At 36.6% G+C, this 17965-nt stretch overlaps 1 protein-coding gene across 1 annotated transcript in view; it reads right to left on the bottom strand.

Annotated features, from left to right (window-relative positions):
* The window catches only part of INVS (inversin), a 92238-nt gene that overhangs the window by 16666 nt on the left and 57607 nt on the right, over positions 1-17965 (bottom strand). The window contains exons 8-11 of the mRNA XM_010577967.1: positions 14127-14282; positions 12375-12604; positions 10654-10760; positions 7098-7310 (exon numbers count right to left, since the gene is read on the bottom strand). Coding sequence (XP_010576269.1) covers positions 7098-7310; positions 10654-10760; positions 12375-12604; positions 14127-14282 — 706 coding nt within the window. The remainder of the gene's footprint in view (positions 1-7097; positions 7311-10653; positions 10761-12374; positions 12605-14126; positions 14283-17965) is intronic.

Raw genomic sequence — 17965 nt, 5'->3', positions numbered from 1 at the left:
AGCAAACATTACATACCTACCTACCATTGAATTTGTTTTTATAAATTAAGCACTGGTTGTAAGATGAAGTGACAATTTTCCTTTTGGAATGGACAGGTGGTAAATGTCGTATCATGTAACTGCCTGATATTTTAACTTGCTTCCAATGCTACAACATAGTTTGCAGACTGTTGACACATTAGCTCACAGCACAGCATATGACAGGTTAGTTATGCAGCATGCCATCCTCAGTTCCTGTGAGTCGTATCAATGCCAGTATATGTCATTTCAGTGTGAGCTGCCAGGGAGAAGCCCTAACTTTATCTGTCAGTACTATCTTATCAAGTACGCTCTGCAGAAGCAGCTGATTGAACTTTGTACCTTAAAAGCTGCTAATTGATCTAAAAAATACACTCCTGGCAGCCTGAGGTTCAGTATTCCCTCTGGCATGGAAAAAAGCGGCTAGTTTCAAATAATATCGGCATTCCACAACTGGGCTATGTGGGGATGTCTGTCTTGTGTACAGTATGGATCTCACTGCCATTACTCTGTCATTTGAGCTGATAAATCAGATCTTACTATTCACAGAATAGTCATTTTCTTTTCTTCACAAGAATCAAGCAGCCTATTACCAGTATCCTCCATTCAGGTTATTAAAAAAGAAAGTGTGAGACAGGTTGTGTAGTACACCATCAAGCCAGAGTGGCTGGCACTCTTTGGATGAGCAGATTAACTCAAAACGTTAACTTCAGCAACATACTGATTGTAAAGTTACTGAAATGACTCAGTACCAAAAACTAAGAAATAAAAGGGGATTTTTTTAAAAAGGTCTTGTTTGTGTGCTAATTTTTCAGATTAAACCGACGCAATAATAAATGGAAGGGATTTCAAAGCTCCCTATTCATAGACCGTCTTCCTAATTGTCACAGTAGAGCTTAGTTAATTAACAGACTCCTGAATACTTACGAACCTCCCCTTGTCTTTTGCTTTATTTAGTCAGAAATTCGGTTTGCATTACAAAGAAGGATTTCTTTTAAATAAAAATTTCCAGGTTTTACTGTTGTCTAAGTTGAGAGACTAGGTTCTACAAACAAGTAAAGGAAGTAGACAAGTTCCTAACCTAAGGGCTCTCAGTCAATTGTCAGGAGGTTCTGGTGACTCAACAGGATCCAAATTTGGGCTCTAAAGTTAGACAGTTACAGCTCGATAGTGATAACAAAGCTGGCAAGCCAACATTTTCCACTACAATTGAAACAGAATTTTGTCCTGAATGGTCATAAATTTGTATTTCATTACAAAAGTGAGGGAACGGAAAACTGAGCCTTTAGCAGATGGAAAGGAACAGTTTCAGCCTTACGTGTTTGTGAAGACACAGAGATGCTTTGAATTTTTTGATCCTGCTAAAATGAATCCAACATTTTCTATTCTGTTGAGAACACTTTGCTTTTTGTATCTACTCTGCGGAAGATGTTTTAAATTTAGAACATGTCCTTGTGCCTGGAGAGCATTTTTAAAGTTATCCTTGCAAAAAAAAAGTTACTTAAAAAATCATAATAGAAAATAGATCTCCAGGTATGATTCTACTACTGCTGAAGCTTTATCTGGACCAAGAGGAGTTATATTTCATGTTGTATAAACAGCCGCCTCCTGCTATACAATCTAGCATGATGCTTGTTTTTAAAAGCATGACACTGTTCACTCACTACATGTTCAGCTTCTGCTATACTACAATCTTTTAACAGATAGTCCTTAACAAAAATGCTAAGACGACAGTTAATTTCTGTCCAGTATTCCTATGCTGATTGGTCTTCCCAAATGTGTAAAGCAGTCCATTTGTCCTTACCTAACTACCTATTTTTTCCTCAATCATTTCTCATGTGTATTTTAACACCATTCTGATTTCTAATTTAGTCTTCGATGTGATTACAGTCTTCTGCATCTTGGTGCCATTTGTAAATTTAACATTTTACTTTTTAAATGAAAATATTGCATAGTATCAGATTCAAGATGGATTTATGTGAAATTCTCAACAATATACACTTCCAGTTTAAAGCTGAACCATTAAGAATTACTCTTTGCATATGTTATTCCAAGCAGTTTTCACCCATCTAATAGCAGTTTAATTCATGCTACATTGCCCTACTTTGCTAACGAGAATGACACCTGAAAAAGTATGAAAACTTCAGGCAAGTTTGAATGACAGCTACCGTTCCTGCATGGCCACAAAACTTGTTATTCTGTCACAAAAGAAAATTTGAGTTAGTTTGATATAATTTGTTCTTAGCAAATTCAGACCAGCCATTACTTCTTGCTTTGTTATGTTCCAGAAACATAGAAGTTTGATTACTCATTCCAGGATAAGAAAGGTATGGAGTTACTATAATGAGTCCAGTGAAAGGCCAGGGAGAAGCTTAAGGGACTGGAGCATCTTTCATATGCAAAGAGGCTAAAAGAGCTAGGACTATTCAGCCCGGACAAGGGAATGCTCATGGGGGAATCTCACCTATGTCTATAAATACCTGATGGGAGGGAATGAAGAAGATGGAGCCAGGCTGTTCTCAGTAGTACCCATTGACAGGACAGCAGGGAATAAGCATAAATTAAAACTCATTAAATTTCTGTACACTGGAACAGGTTGCCCAGAGAGGTTGTGGAGTCTCCATTTGCATAGATATTCAAAACCTGACTGGACATTGTCCCGGGCAAGCTGCTCTAGCTGACCCTGTTTGAGCAGGGGCAGGGATGGACTAGATGATCTCAAGAGGTCCTTTCCAACCTCAACAATTCTGTCGTTCTTGGGATTGACGTTTATAGGTCTACAGACTCCCCTTCTTCCCCTTTGAGAATGCAGACACTGCTCATTTCATGAATTCTCTAGTCCCACTGGTCCTCCTAAAGTTTTGAAGGGTAACCATTTTAAGATTGTATCACCCAGTTTTCTAAACAACTCAGGATTAATTTTGTTAGGCTAAGCTGATCTGAAAGCATCTCACTCACTCAATTAGTCTCTAAACTGTTGTTTCGGTATTTTAGCCTGCATTGCTGCCCTTTGTTACTAGTGTGAATTCCATTTGCTAATGGACATAATTTGACATTTAAGGAAGACTGAAGCAAAAAGACATAGAACACTTCAGCCTTCTTAGCATCACTTGTGGACCAACTCTTTCTTTGCTCCTCCTTTTACAATGTGTATGTTTACAATGATTTATTGTGATACCTCACATCCCTTGCTAGTTGTTCTTATTTTGTGCCTCCGGTTCTTTAATTTTATCACTGTATGTTATTATTGCCCTCAATTTTAGTTATTGCACCAAATTTCCACTATGTGCTTTCCCTTGAAGAGCTCATTATTTTCTCTGTTGCTACACTTTCTATCTTTTCTCAGCATGCAGGCCTTATTACCAGTTTTTTGAAGAACCTCATAATCTGCTTGTACTCCCTTGCCGCTAGAACATTTTTCTAAATCTATTGAAGGCTGTTTAATTGAACTGTTTTACTTTCTTGCTGTTCTTCTCTTCCTAAATACCATGAGTTACTTACTCACTTTAAGCCATTTCCCTTTCATACCCACATTCTCAAACAGTTTCCTCCAACTGGTCAGAATGAAATCGAGAAGACTTAGTAAAAAACGGAAGTATGGATTCAGGAACTTATTCTGTGAAATTCAAAGGGAAGGTGAACAAGTGATGAATAAGTTCTGCAGCCCGTTCAAAACCCAATATACTGGACATCAATTTTCTCCGAATATGCTTTAAACCCTTAAATATTATTTTCCTAAAGACCTGATTTTGTAAAAAGTAAACCAAAAGCCTTTTTGTAAAAAAGTTTTAGAACCCCATCATTTTACATGCATGTAGTCTGTTTTTTAAATGCCTCCTTCCTAGATTGCCTCTGTACTGCTCTCCTAAAGCACTACTTCCCTCCTGCCAGGTTCTTCATCCCACCTGTTAATAATCAGTTACTTTTACTCCCACTGAAGAAGAGCACCTATTATATTGACACATTTCTGGCTGTTAAAATGTTTAATGCTCATACATCCCATCAACACTGCCCTCTTCCAAATGATCATAGGAAGGGATCTCAGGAAGTTATCAGGGCCAATATTCTGCTCAAAAAAGTATCAGCTATGAGGTCATACTGGGTTTTTCAGGGGTTTATCCAGTTGGGTCCTGAAAACCTTTAAGGCTAGAGACCACACAACCTCTCTGGGCAACCCGTTCCACTGGTTGATTGTCCCAGGGGTGAAAAAAATTCTATTTCCAGTCAAAATCTCTGTTGTTTCACCTTACGTCCGTTACAAGTTTCCCAGGGAACAAAGTGAAGCCAACCAGTCTGCAGTTCCCCAGATTGTTCTTTTGGCTCTTTTCGAAGTTGGGTGCAACATTTGCTTTCCTCCATTCATTGGGGACCTTCCCTGGCCTCTGTGACTTTTCAAAGATGTTGGAAAGTGGCCTTTTAAGGACATCAGTTAGTTCTCTTGGCACCCTTGGATGCAACCCATCTGGTCCCACGGACTTGTCTGGGCTGAGTTCTCTCAAGCGATCCCTGACTTAATCCTCATTGACAGCTGGCAGTTCTCGTCCTTGAACCACTTCTCTAAGCACAGAAGCCTGGGAGACCTTCTTGGTGAAGACTGAGGAAAAGGCGGCATTGAGTACTTCTGCCACACCTGTGTCTGTTGTCACTAAATCACTCGCAACATTCAGCAACAGGCCCACATTTTCCTTGCTCAGCCTTTTACTACTAACATAGAGGCAGAAGCTCACCTTGTTACCTGTGACATTCCTTGAAAGCCTCAACTCCATTTGAGTTTTGGCTTTTCTGACACCATCCCTACATGCTCAAGCAATGCTTTTACACTCTTCCTTTGCAGCGTGTCCCTGCTTTCACCTCATGTATACTGCCTTTTTGTATTTGAGCTCTGTCATGGATTCCCTGCTTATCCTAATTGGTCTCCTGATACATCTTTTTGCTCAATGACATAATAGTGTGCGTATCGTTTTGGCCTGCATCAATCTTCATTTTATAAATTACTATTTCTTTGATATAGGTTTGTTCAACATGGGAGAATATATTTGTACAGAAATATTTCACAGGCATTGAATAGAGTGAATGTAACTTTACCAGAAAACAATACAGGTATAAGATGTTGGTTGGCTTGTTGTTAAGGGGTGGGACAGGGCGGGGGAAGAAAAAGAACAGACTAATTAAAAACATGCAGACTTAGGAATGATTTATATTAGTGAGACTCTCTAAAGTAACACATTACAAAGCAAGTTTTAAATACATACACTGAAATGGGGGTGGGGTGGGGGGGTGTTCAATCTAGAAGTTCACCATCATTCTGGATCCCCACATAACGTCTACCTTTATCTGGAGAGCAGATTTTTAAACATCAGTAGGGATATTAGTTTTTTGTATGTAGCAAAACCCTAGTCAATTTTAGCTGTGGAATGCACAGATGGGTATGCAGAATGATGACAACATAATGTCCCCTTCAGTTTATTACAGATCATAAAATTGCAATTAAATAAAATTTGTTATGTGACAACTTGATTTGCTTGTACACTCCAATTGTATTTTAATTCTGTTTTTATGGTATTTGGTACACAGACTTTGTTTCTATTGTGTTCAAACAAATCAACAACAGCTTAGTAAGTTTCAGAAAGTACATAAGAAATTCACAAAGGAAAACAATTATAAGAACACCCCCAAATTTCCATGAGGCAATCCTTTCTCATTTAATCTTCTAGATGGGGTATCACGGATTCTTCTAAAAATGACTGTCATCACAAAGACTAAAATTACCTCATTTGGTAAAGTCAGTTGTGACCACACAGCAAGAAGCAGAGTTCTCCAAATTAAAAATAAATATATAAGATACTTGGGATATTTTCAAAGGCTTCTCCATGCATGGGTTTGACTTCTACTGACTTCAGCAGAAAAGGCAAATAGTAGGAGGGCTGCAAGTTACAACTTTAGGATCTAAAGATGTGAGCAAGAGATTAGTTATTTGATATTTCTAGCTTTGGTTCTTACTGGCTATTAACAATTATTAACCAGTATAGCAGTAGCATTCAAACCCAATGAAGGTCAGACTGGCCAGTTACGCAGAACATCAAACTACCAAATTTGAAATAGAGCAGAGTGCAGCTGAATTTGTCTATGATAGGCGGATGCAACAAAAATACTTCTAGGTACAATAATTATGTTGTGTATTTATTCATATGACCTCTCTTTACATAAATAATACTATGAAATCATGCAGAAATCTTTCAGACTGTTTTTTCATTCCAGAATCAGATTTCTTCAAGAGAAACCAGGTGCTAATTTGTTCTTCTTCATATTATGAATCTGAAGGATAAAGCCCAAGAAAGCGAAGTATTTTGATGATCATTTATGTACCTTCTGATTTTAGAATTTCACCATTTTGCTACCATTACCTCATTTAAATAAGGTAGAAACGCAGTCAGAACCTACACGTCTTACAAATAACTATTTGCATTGCATGTGTTAGTTACCTATAATATAATACAATGATTTCATGGTAACTCTCTAATTCAAGAGCAGAAAATGTAAGTGCAGAGAATGATACTGCCAAGACAGAAGCTGCAAATAAAATCCAGGAGTTCAGTTTGCTACAAAAGCACAACCTCCCCTGTGAAACAGTTAAGCCTTATTAAGCCAGGCTTTTCCTGTTTGTTTTTTTTTTCTTCATCTACTTACTAATTTCTTCGCAAAACTGATATCAAAGACTTGATAAGTCAATAATTAATTCCATTACCTTAGAGTGATAAACGTTTTCCAAGCCTTTTTATCATCATACAGAATGTCAGTTAAAGATTCATGGATGCTAACATGCTAGTTTCTCAGATTTTGGTATTTTGTCTTGTTCTTGTATATTATATAAAGCTTGTTATTTAATTTGGGATTATCTAGAAAATAATTTCCATCTATAAGGGTATATGGAAAAAAAATCCATTATAAGCTTCTCACAGTTTCATGAATTTTACTAAGAGGAACAATAAATGATGATAAGTAACAAAATCGTACACTGATATACACAAACTTATGACAAATGTCTATTTGCTGGAGTAGATTTCAAGTCTCAGACTTACTTGGCAGCAGCATCTTTTCTCAACTGTTCATGTTTCATTAGAAGATTCTTCCTCTCTTGAAAAGCCTTTCTAACTTTGTATCCTTTGTAGACAGCCTGAATTTTGAAAGCAGCGATGTCCTGTATGGCCGCTATAGACAGAGCCCCATGTTCTAGCATGAACTGAATCACTTCATGGTGTTCACCAAGCAAGGCATAATCAAGTGGAGTATATCTAAAAAAAACCCACAACAAAACAAACCCACAACTATTATCATGGAACTAGAATTCTAACCATAATGTCCATTTCCTTCATCCTCATTTCATAATAAGGCAACTTCTAGTATGAAGACAGATTAAACACTGTTCTCAGTAGGCTGTTTTACTAATTTTTTAATATTATTTTCCTCTTCCTTTCCTTACTCATTCTACACACCGTGACTATGTTTGAGGCTTATTTTAGTCTCCTAATACAGGGGGTCGGGGACGGGACGATGACACACACGACACACACTATATGAAGTGTTGGGTCAAAAACCTCCAAAGCCCTATCCATAGAATTAACTGCTTTAGGCAAGCAGTCTTGAAAAAGTGTTATTGAGGTTCTCATATAGAAATATAGTTTAAATGAAAAAAAAAGTTAAAACATTTTTTATGCTATTTTCATATGAATTTAAGTTTTAGAGATTTACTGTCAAATCTGGCTTAGCTTCTATAGCAATGACTGAGGACAGTATGACTGACCAAGCAGCAGGATTACACTTGCATCAAGGGATAATACATTTTCTTTTAAAGCACTAGGAAGACTTAAGTCTGTTTTCAAATGGACACAGGTGCTAAAAATACTAAATGGCTTTGGTTTTTAATGGTGTCAAAGATGCCTAAGCCCTTTTAAAAATAATTCTCATATTTCCCATTGTCAACACAGGAGCAAATTTTACATACCTCCCTCACCAACACTGAAACATTAGGCAGAGACATTTAGTGACTGAAAATTATCAGTCACAAGCCATAATCAAGACCATATAATACAAGACTACCAAATAGCAAGTGTCAATGCATGCGATTGTGAAAATTAGGGCTCTTCTTGATGGTAACTTGCAAGGACGCAATGCTGGTAAGCAAAGAAAAACAGACAGAAAGCACAATTGGACTTGCCACGCAGCAAGGATTTGATGGAAGGATTAACAGTATCTGAACTGAAGTGTCTGCAGGAATAAAGACAGTGACATAACATGAAAATTTGTATGTCAAGGTGTGCTGCTGATAGCATTTAAAGAGATACAGATTTTTGATAACCCAGGAATGGGAACTTCAGAAGGGACTTCATTTCAGAAAAACACATTTTTAAAGTATACCTAGTTTTGAATATTTTAATTAACAGGTACAAAAGATACTAAAGTAAACATCATGTTACTACCATGTATGTACAAAGACAATGTATTATATTATGGATCCCAGTCATGGAGGCTCATATTTTTAAATATGGATTCTCTAACTCCATTAGAGCTACCTCTGAAAGTAAAAAATCACTCAAATCTGAATACGGGTTTGTACGACTGGACGCTACCCATTCAAGGCTGCTCACATACGCTCCTCACAACCAGCCATTACTCTGTTGTGTCAGTTCAAAGCCTGTTATAAATTTTCTTTTCCACTGGTTATCTCTAAAGCAGATAGCTTTTAAATCAAGCTGGCTTCACAGGAAAACACACAAAGACGACATCAGCCATCAGGTGTTACATGTAATTTAGCATGAAGTTGGTCAAGCAGCAGTTAGCCTGTCATCACATGATGCACCCAGGACATCAAGTTGGATTATGAAACAAATTTGCAAAGAACAACAAACCTACCACCCTCCAGACTTAATCACATATCTGCAAGCATGTGATCTAGCTTAAAAACCTAGATGCAATCTCAGGTCCATCTTTTCACAAACCTATTTAGTTTTAACCACTATGTTTGAATTTTGAACTGGTATCTCATATTGCGCTCTAAGAAAGTGAAGAAGGGAAGCTTCTTTCTATAGGTATGTCGGGAAAAAATTCACTATTTGGTGAAATTATTACTGATTAAAAAACAATTTCATCCAATTACAGATGAATCATATCCATGAAATTATTTTTACTCTCTCTTACAACACTCAACTTGATTTTTCCACTTTCCATACTTCTGATCTCTTAACAATGAAACAAGGTTTTGTAGATGTTTACTAAGAGGCCATTGTGCGATTTTTATATACAATATATGTATTTTTAGGAGAATTATAATTAAAGACTGATTCATCTAGAAATATTGGGAATCTGTTTCGTTCTCTACATGGACTAGCACTTAAGGGCTGACATTTGGAATACTGCCAGTTATATTTTGAGTAATCTAGTTTTATACATAAGAACATATATTAATGCCAGAAGGGAAAAAAAAAAAAAAGATACTAACTGAATGACTACACTAAAATCACAGCTAAGGACTTTTCCTGACATTTGAGCATCATTAGTACATTTCTGCAAAGTAAGGAAAATAGCAGCCTCCTTTCTGGCAAAATAGTGGCTTTTAATCTTACTTATTAAGAGTAATTTAATTACAAGTGTTTATTTAATTTTCTATCAAAAATTACTAAAGAGACCATTGGCACTACTTAATTAGGAACTACTTATACTTTCATTTGTGTTTCTCAATAAAAAAATAAGAACAGAAAAGGAAGAGATATCTGAGTCATTTAGAGTAGAGAACAAAAGAGAAATGATGGGGGAATAAAGCAATTAAAAACTGGGATACGTATGGAAGTCTCAAGTTTAGCACTAAAATATAGGGTTTCAAAGTCCTTAAGTTCTTTAAAATGTTGAAATATTCAAATTTATATGGCATACTAATCATAATTTTATTTATAATTATGAGGAGGTCATCTACTCTAAAAAAGGCATTATAAATTTCTGCTAATAGTAATTATCTTCATGGTCAGGTGACTAATTTGAACTCCACAACCCAAATCACTTTTAAAAAACTACTCATTATATGTCAATGAAAGACAAAGAAAAGAGATGCAAATGTACTGTCTCTTTATGATTATAGGAGGATTTTATTTTTTTTTAAACTAGGCCTTTAGAATACAGTTAACCACCAGGTAATTTGTAATCACTATTTTAAAACATAACATTACATTTCTCCCATTTTCTTTCTTCTCACGGTATTCCTACCAAATAGAAAAGAAAGATTCCGGTCTACTCCAACAGCAGCAGAAATGCCTTTTCATCCTTTGTCCATTCATATCCACTGTTGACTTCACATAAATGAAAAAGATCTTTAAAATTTAAAAGATCTTTAATATTTCAAACAAGACTAGAATGAGCAAATACTCAAGTTCAAGGTTCAAAAGTATAAACAGTTGAAGTTGCAATGTCTTGCTTAAAGAAGAGATTTTTCACATTGGAAAAGCTGCTTCCACTGAAGCCCAAGATTACAGCACTCCTTTTAGATACAAGATCACAATTCTCTGGCAATATCCAAACACTTAACATTTAAATCAGTATGAAGCACTTTTGCTAATTTACGAAATAATGCATTCAGATAAGAAATACCTCTCCTCACTGTTCTCCATATGATTAGGGAAAGCATCAAAACCAAGCAGCAACTTTATAGCATCAAGGTAGCCATTGTTACAGAGCCAGTGCAAAGCAGTTCTTCCCTGTGAACAATAAAACAGAACAAAAATAAATACTATCCCCAAACTCTATCATGCCACAATAAAAGTCATAAATCATACTGTAATTCAATGCTTTTCTGGACATGAAGGACAAACTAATTGTTTGAAATAAACTTCCTTGTTAAAATAAAAGAATACAGCACTTAAAAATGAAGTAACTTTTTTTTTTTTAAAACAAGATTACACCACTAGTGCTTTTTAACCTAAAGCAGCTGAAAAACAGCATTAGGAGACTAGTTCTAGAGTTGCTTTCTTTGCAGCTATGCCGCCCAGGTCTGAAGCGGCTCTCATCAACCTTTGTTGTTCAGACTGTTTTCTAGGCTGCTCCAAAACACTGTGACAAGACTGAAAGAAATACTACAGAATTCAAAATCAGATGAAGTTTGAGGAAAGCTTATCAGCCCAGGCAAACAAAGACAAGACTCCAGCTGTGCTTTCAAAATGAGCTTGATTTCAGAAGTCCAGTCTCTCTCACATGAAGCAGAGGTCCAACTCTCAAGCTGTGCTCTACACAGCCAGTTCATATATGACTACTCTTCGGACTGGGATCACAGAACCACAATACAAATACCTCAAGCTCTGTCAATATCAACAAAACATAGATATTTCACTTCACTTCCAGGCCATGCCTCCTGTCTGTGTCTTGCTTTTCTGAACTCCAAATGTAGGAGATACCTAGAAGGCTGGGTACCACAGAAAAACATGAAGGCTTTCGGAGTTCAGTGCTAAACAAGCCACCTCCTGAACCCCAAGGGCTGAAGAGCATGCTGCAGTGTCTCTGTGTGAAGTAGGTGAAGTGGATGTGTCCAGCTGTACTCAAGCTCACGCCATACAGAGCTGGTGTCAGTTTGGAAAATCTCCCCAGCATGCTCTGTAGAACTCATAATACAAAAAACTTTTCCATTACCTGGAATTATGCCCTGCAATGAATAGCTACAGAAAAGTTTAAGAAATTGGGTGAAATTCTTTTAACTGATGAAGTTCTACCAACTTCTGAGAAATTTTGTCGTATAACAAAGAAATCTATTATATTTTGCACAATTATTCTGGCTGCTAATTTCACTTACTGCTTGAATAATGGCACAAAACCCCATATAAACTAATCAGTGGTTGTTTTTTTTTCACCTGGAAGAGTGATACGTATGTGGATACTCATGCGGACAAGTAATTGAAGCAGTTCTTGTGCAATCTCACTTGCAATACCTTACTTGCTCTATCTCTATGCTGAAGAAACACATTACAGACTATAAAATCACATTCCCATGTTGGCTGTTAATAAGAAATGATAGAAGTTAAGAAATCAGATGATTAATATGGCTCCTCATAAGATCACATGTTGATAAGGAAAAGTCAAAAGTGATATGGAAAAATACGAATCTTCAATCATGCTGCATATTAAAATATTACTTTTCATTCAAAATTTTTTAGAAGTGAAGCCATAGAGAAAATTATGTCAGGATGCATCTCCTTTTGTGATAAACAGCAGCAAATATGCTTCTGTGTCCCAGATAAGAGAATTACCTTGAAGAAAAGGAAAATGTTTTGATTTATGGTTATTCTAAAGTTAATTAAGTAGCCCAGTGAAGAACAACATACCTCTTTATCCTGAATATTTGGATCTGCATTGTTTTCCAGTAACACTACCATGCAGTTAATGTAACCTCCATAAGCAGCACACTGCAAAGGTGTTCTACCTGCATAATCCTGTACATTAGGGTTGATTTTATTTTCTATCAAGATTTGGCACACGTCAGCATTTCCTCCCAGGGCTGCCCAGTGAAGGGGTGAATGGCCATCTTGGTCAACCAAATCTACTCTTGCTCCTCCTGTAACAACAAATACATTTTTGAAACCAGAATTTTTTAACATAAAAATAAAATACTTTTGAATGCAAAGAAAAGAAAAGAATAAGATTATGTTCAACCAGAACTTATTTGGTAAACTGACAATTCAGAGAAATATTTCTGAAAGTAACTTCAACTTTGTTACTCAAATCCTAAAACCTAAATCAAAATTAATTGGGAATGAAATAGTTTCAGTGAGGGTCAGGCATCTGATTTTTTTACAAGCTTCTGAGTATCTTCTCAGATGCTTCAGAATCTCCAGATTTGTCAAATGCCCTTGGAAAACCTAGCCTTTATTTGTTTCAGGCCTATTAATTTTCAGTGGAACTTTTATTTCTTAACAACAAAATCACTTTTGAAAATTAGACTTCAGATGAAAACACTTTTTAAATCTCTAAAGCAGACAAGATAAAACATTCACAGTGTAAGAATGACTTTTGAAAACAGCTTGATTTTTTTTTCATTTGAGCATGCTAAGACTCTTTTATGCAGATAATTAATTTCAATATGTGTTCTTGTAAGATGTAAAAAGTCCGTACAAAAATGAAACTCCACAAATGTAAAAACCTGAACCAACCAGCAACAATGTCTGTCTATATCATAAAATATTTAATTAAACATAACTCAGATTCTGATTACCAAGCTTCTTGGTTACATCTAAAAAAGCTACATGGCATACAGGGTGGGACTAAGAGCTTAAGAGGAGGTTAAAATATGCCCAGCAGATCTCAATGGGAAGCGTGCTTTTTAGTAAGAAAGGTTGGTTGACAGAAATTTGCAACCTGGATACTTCAACTATCCATAAATAGGATAATGTCTCAAGTAGGAGGGAGACTGCTTCCAGCTACTTGGAACATTTCTGTGAAGCTAAAATGACAGAATTTTGCATCTAAGATACCACTGTTCTTCCATCATACTTCTTACACTTCAGCAGAGTTTTTACAATTATCTAAAACTGTGTACATTGTTAAATTTTATTTCTGTCTACAAATAAAATGTTTACTGCTTATAAAAACCAACCAGAGGAAAATATTAATGATTTAGGATTTTTTGTTATCTACCTTCATTAAAAAAATAAAGATTCATTTAAATAGCCAAAAAGTCTTTAAATAAGCCTAAAAATGCTTTCTCACAAAAAGAGAAGAAAGCTTAATTTGGTCTTATTTACTGGAGAAAAAAAAGAAAGAAAAATGACTTGCTGGGGGAAGAGGCGGTTTGAGAGACTAGAATGTACACTTTAAAAGGCTTGAGCAGAAAAGAGCCGTGAAAAGAACTATCCCAATTTTGAAAGTTTTATATTTGACACTTCTAGCCATTTTGCATAACATTCTGATAATCTTTTATATTTACTAGTGCTGCTCCACAAAGGGTACTTACAGACAAAACCTGCTTTAGGGAAGTAATTTTCTACCCCACCTCTTGCTCAGCTATGCTGTTTATTTCCCAGTCCCACAGAAAGAAGCACCAGAACTCTGAACAGGTTTGTAAACTCATAACAGCTGACCTTTAATAAGCGTCTGTATCACTTCTTTGTGTCCCATCTCGCAGGCTCGGAAAAGCGGGGTATGTTTCATGACATCCAAAGCATCTACCTGTGCATTGTGTTCCAGCAGCAATTTCACTGTGCTGACATGGCCAGAAAGGGCAGCAGCATGTAACGCTAAAAAAATAAAGTAATAGGAAAAAGAAATCACAATATAATGACCTTTGGAGGTTCATAATTAGAATGGTCAAAATAAAAATTAATTTCAACCATTTTGGTGGAAAAGGTGCTGAAGAATCATAACAAGTGATCACTAACCACATCTCCTTGCCATACAAGCAAAAAGCAGAAAAATAGCTCTGAAACATGTTTCTAACTTGTAGAAATAGGAATTTTAACATTAACACCACCAAGATTGGCTTATATTGAGGATTTGTGGATGGTTAGCAGCTTCTGATTAATAGAACATAACACAATCTATTACTGCCTCTGTTTTGTGGCATTTCTTACATCACCCCAGTGGAGATGAAACTGCCTATTGCCAGTGAAAGAAAGCTTTCATTATTTCTTTAATGTTTTCCTGAAAATATCTTTTTTATTTCTTTCAAATAAGCAAAGCTGTCTCAACTAAAACAAACTCCAGATAACTACCTAGCTGTTCCCACCCCTTTATTTTTTACAGAATTACTTGGAGAAGATTTTACACAAAATTATGTAGCAAGGCTATCACATCTCGCACAGTATCTGCAGCTCCCTGTTTTCTTCAGGAAAAAGAAAAAGATGATGGAAAGACCAGATACTGCATTTTCTCTCATCCCTACAATTTATGAAGTTCAGTTGTATGAACACTATGCAAGTTGATTCTGCAGACTCCTACTCTTCCACAGTTTTCTTTGCCCTTTCATATTTGAACGTATGCAGATTTCACTGAGTCCAAACCAACAAATAACACAGAGCTACGTTAGGTACTTTAGACCTCAGAGGTAAAGACATGGTGTGCTATAACTGAAGTTGCTATCACCTAACACAGCATCCTGTGGGCACTCTCAGCTGGAGTTGAGGAAAGTGTTGAAATGCCAGTCCAACCAGTTCACAGTTCTTTTTGAAGGAAAGGAGAACTACACACAGCAATGAAATTTCAAACCAATGGAAGACACATATACTGGTGATTTCACTTACAATTTGATTTCAAAATGCTGTGGATTATTTTCTATAGTCAGGAATCGAATCAGATAATCTACATTCTCATACTGCCTTACATGTAGAATATTTCACAGATGACAAAATCAAAATAATTTAGAATGAAAATACAAAACAGTGCAATTAATAAACGTGCATTTAGTAAAGTGAATTCAGATTTCCCCATGGAATTTCACAAATATTCATCCTTGGTGAGAATTCAGCCTGCTCAAGCAAGCGAAATGGGGGGCTGAAACAGTACCTAGATGTCTCTACTTGTTTAATGTTAAAAAAGGCAGGGTCAGGATCCAGCAGAGGCATGATACAGAAAGGCACACCACGAAGGCCAACATTAGAAGGAATTGCTTCTTGAACCATAGCCAGAATATCAAAACAGTCAGGCTTTTTTTATTTGCCTGCTACTGTTTACCACTGGTACCTGCTTCACACAGCTTATGAAGCAGTAACCCAGCATAACCTGTTACACAGGCACTACTAAAATGCACAGGTTGTTCATACTGTTTGTGAATCAAATGCAGCCTTAAAACACACAGCCTCTAAATTAGTGATAGTAACTGGAATTGTGACACAGACAAATGAGACACTTCCTACAAGAACTGGGGTCACAGCCAGAGACAGTATGAGAAGTGCTGCCTTAGTAATTGAAATCATGCCTTTAAGATGACACTGGTGTTTAACTGTTGCAGCTAAAAAGCACAGGGGCACCCATGAAAAATATCTGTAAGCAGCAAGATCTGCAGTAGCTATGCGAGTGGGTGGCTATCAGTAGAAATTTGACAAGAATGAGATCCCTACTGCTTCGAACATTTGGATGGGCCTGGGTTTCATGGTCTGACCTCACAGTAAACTCGAGGTTCTGGTTTTTGTACTGCATTTCTTATGAAACCAAAGGCAGTAAACCACTCCATCAGATGACACATGGGGTGTGTATAACAATACAATAGAAAAAGAGCTGCTGTGTCAGCTTGGCCGGTTCTTCCCCCCTATCACTCATTCTGACGCAGGCATCTTGTTTCGCACTTTGTGCTCAATATTTTCTTGTAAGCCAAATTTTCTGTGATGGAGTCACGGTGACTGAAGAGATTCCTCAGCCAGCTGGTCACAATGGGCCCTTTGTTCAGCCGACAGACAGAGCCCTCTCCATTGTACGCGGTGACGGCAGAGCTATAAAGCTGCCCCTGTAATGCTCCTGCAGCGCTGATCTCGGAGAAGAGGGAAATTCCTTTCCCTTGGTGTCATTCTCCTACACAATACGGAGAGTCTCGATGTTCTAGCAAAGCTGAATGGAGAGCTTGCTCTTTTTAAGTAAATGCAAAAGGCTGCGTTAATGCAACATTATAACTAGGCTTAACTGAGTCGGCACACAAAAGTCATAAAAACACAACCTTGAACTCTCCTCAGCAACTGTATCCCAGGCATGGTGGCATGTATGCTATTTTCTATTAGTGCATAGATTCCGGTCAGAATACGACGCTACTTTTCCCTCACCAAAACTTGGGAACGATTAAGAACCGTCGGAAAAAACCCCAGGTCTGAAATCAGAGAGTGATTTACTGGTGGGCTTCCTTTTAAGTTTACAGCTCACTATAATAAAGCCCATGCTACTGCACATGCTTGCACAATGGTAAAGTTCAGATTGCTCGACAGCAAGCGACGAACGGCATAGTTCCCCACTTTAAGACTATTAGTGTGTTCTACACAACGGCAGTTTCAAGTAAATGGAAAATCCATTCATTTCCTTGCATTAAAAGCCCTACAACAAAATCAAGATTAAAAGGTGATTACACATCACTGCTATGAAAGGTTTAAGACTGAAAGATAATAAACTCAACCACCTGAATTATCCAAGCATGAAATCCACACCTGAGTAATTTCAGAAACACAGTATGTGATTACTGTCTGCAAAGAAGAAAACCCTTTGTAAGGAGGTTTGCACAGCAACTACAACATTACTGCACCTTAAGGTCTGAAACAAATACTGTAAGGTATTTAAAAGGGAACTGTCAGGAAGGAGCAAATATAGGTGAGACTGATAAAAGATGAAACAAGACTAGAACTGTAGAATATGTAGTTTATAAAGTCATCAAATTTGAAGACTGAGATTTTATTTGTTGCAATATTTCTTAAAGTAAAAAATTAAAAACTATCATAACTTGGAAATACTGATTTTTTGGTGCGTTCATTTGTAAGGAAAGCGAGAATTTAGATATTTAAATAGAACTTTATGTTAACTGCATTTGTTTTTTTGTGTAAAGACCCACCATACCACCAATTTCAATTTTTTTTGTACAAAAGTAATATTCATACATGCTATCTTTCAAATCCTGAACCATGCAACCCTGACATTGTATTTATTTACCATTTGTATGTTATTCAAAGTGTGATCTCAAAAGAGGAAAACTGTGAAACTTGTATCTTTGTTTCTTGGTTGGGATAGACCTACGCTGCAAGTTCCCTAAATCTAACCATGCAGCTTAGGCTAGTTTGTGTGCGTGTGGCCAAAAGATAATGCTTGAGTATGCTTTAAAGCAAATATATTAAAATTTATATAAACAAACATTGCAATATACATTCTTGTTTGTTTAAAATAACATAGTTTTCAGGAGAAATGCCCTCTACTGTATTATTCATGGGTGTGTGCTCAATCAGCATGGCTATCA

This window comes from Haliaeetus leucocephalus, unplaced genomic scaffold (genome assembly GCF_000737465.1).
Source record: "Haliaeetus leucocephalus isolate CR32 unplaced genomic scaffold, Haliaeetus_leucocephalus-4.0 Scaffold587, whole genome shotgun sequence".
In the NCBI taxonomy this organism is placed as follows: domain Eukaryota; kingdom Metazoa; phylum Chordata; class Aves; order Accipitriformes; family Accipitridae; genus Haliaeetus; species Haliaeetus leucocephalus.
Note: the sequence above shows the minus strand (reverse complement) of the source record. Positions and strands in the feature narration are given on the sequence as shown.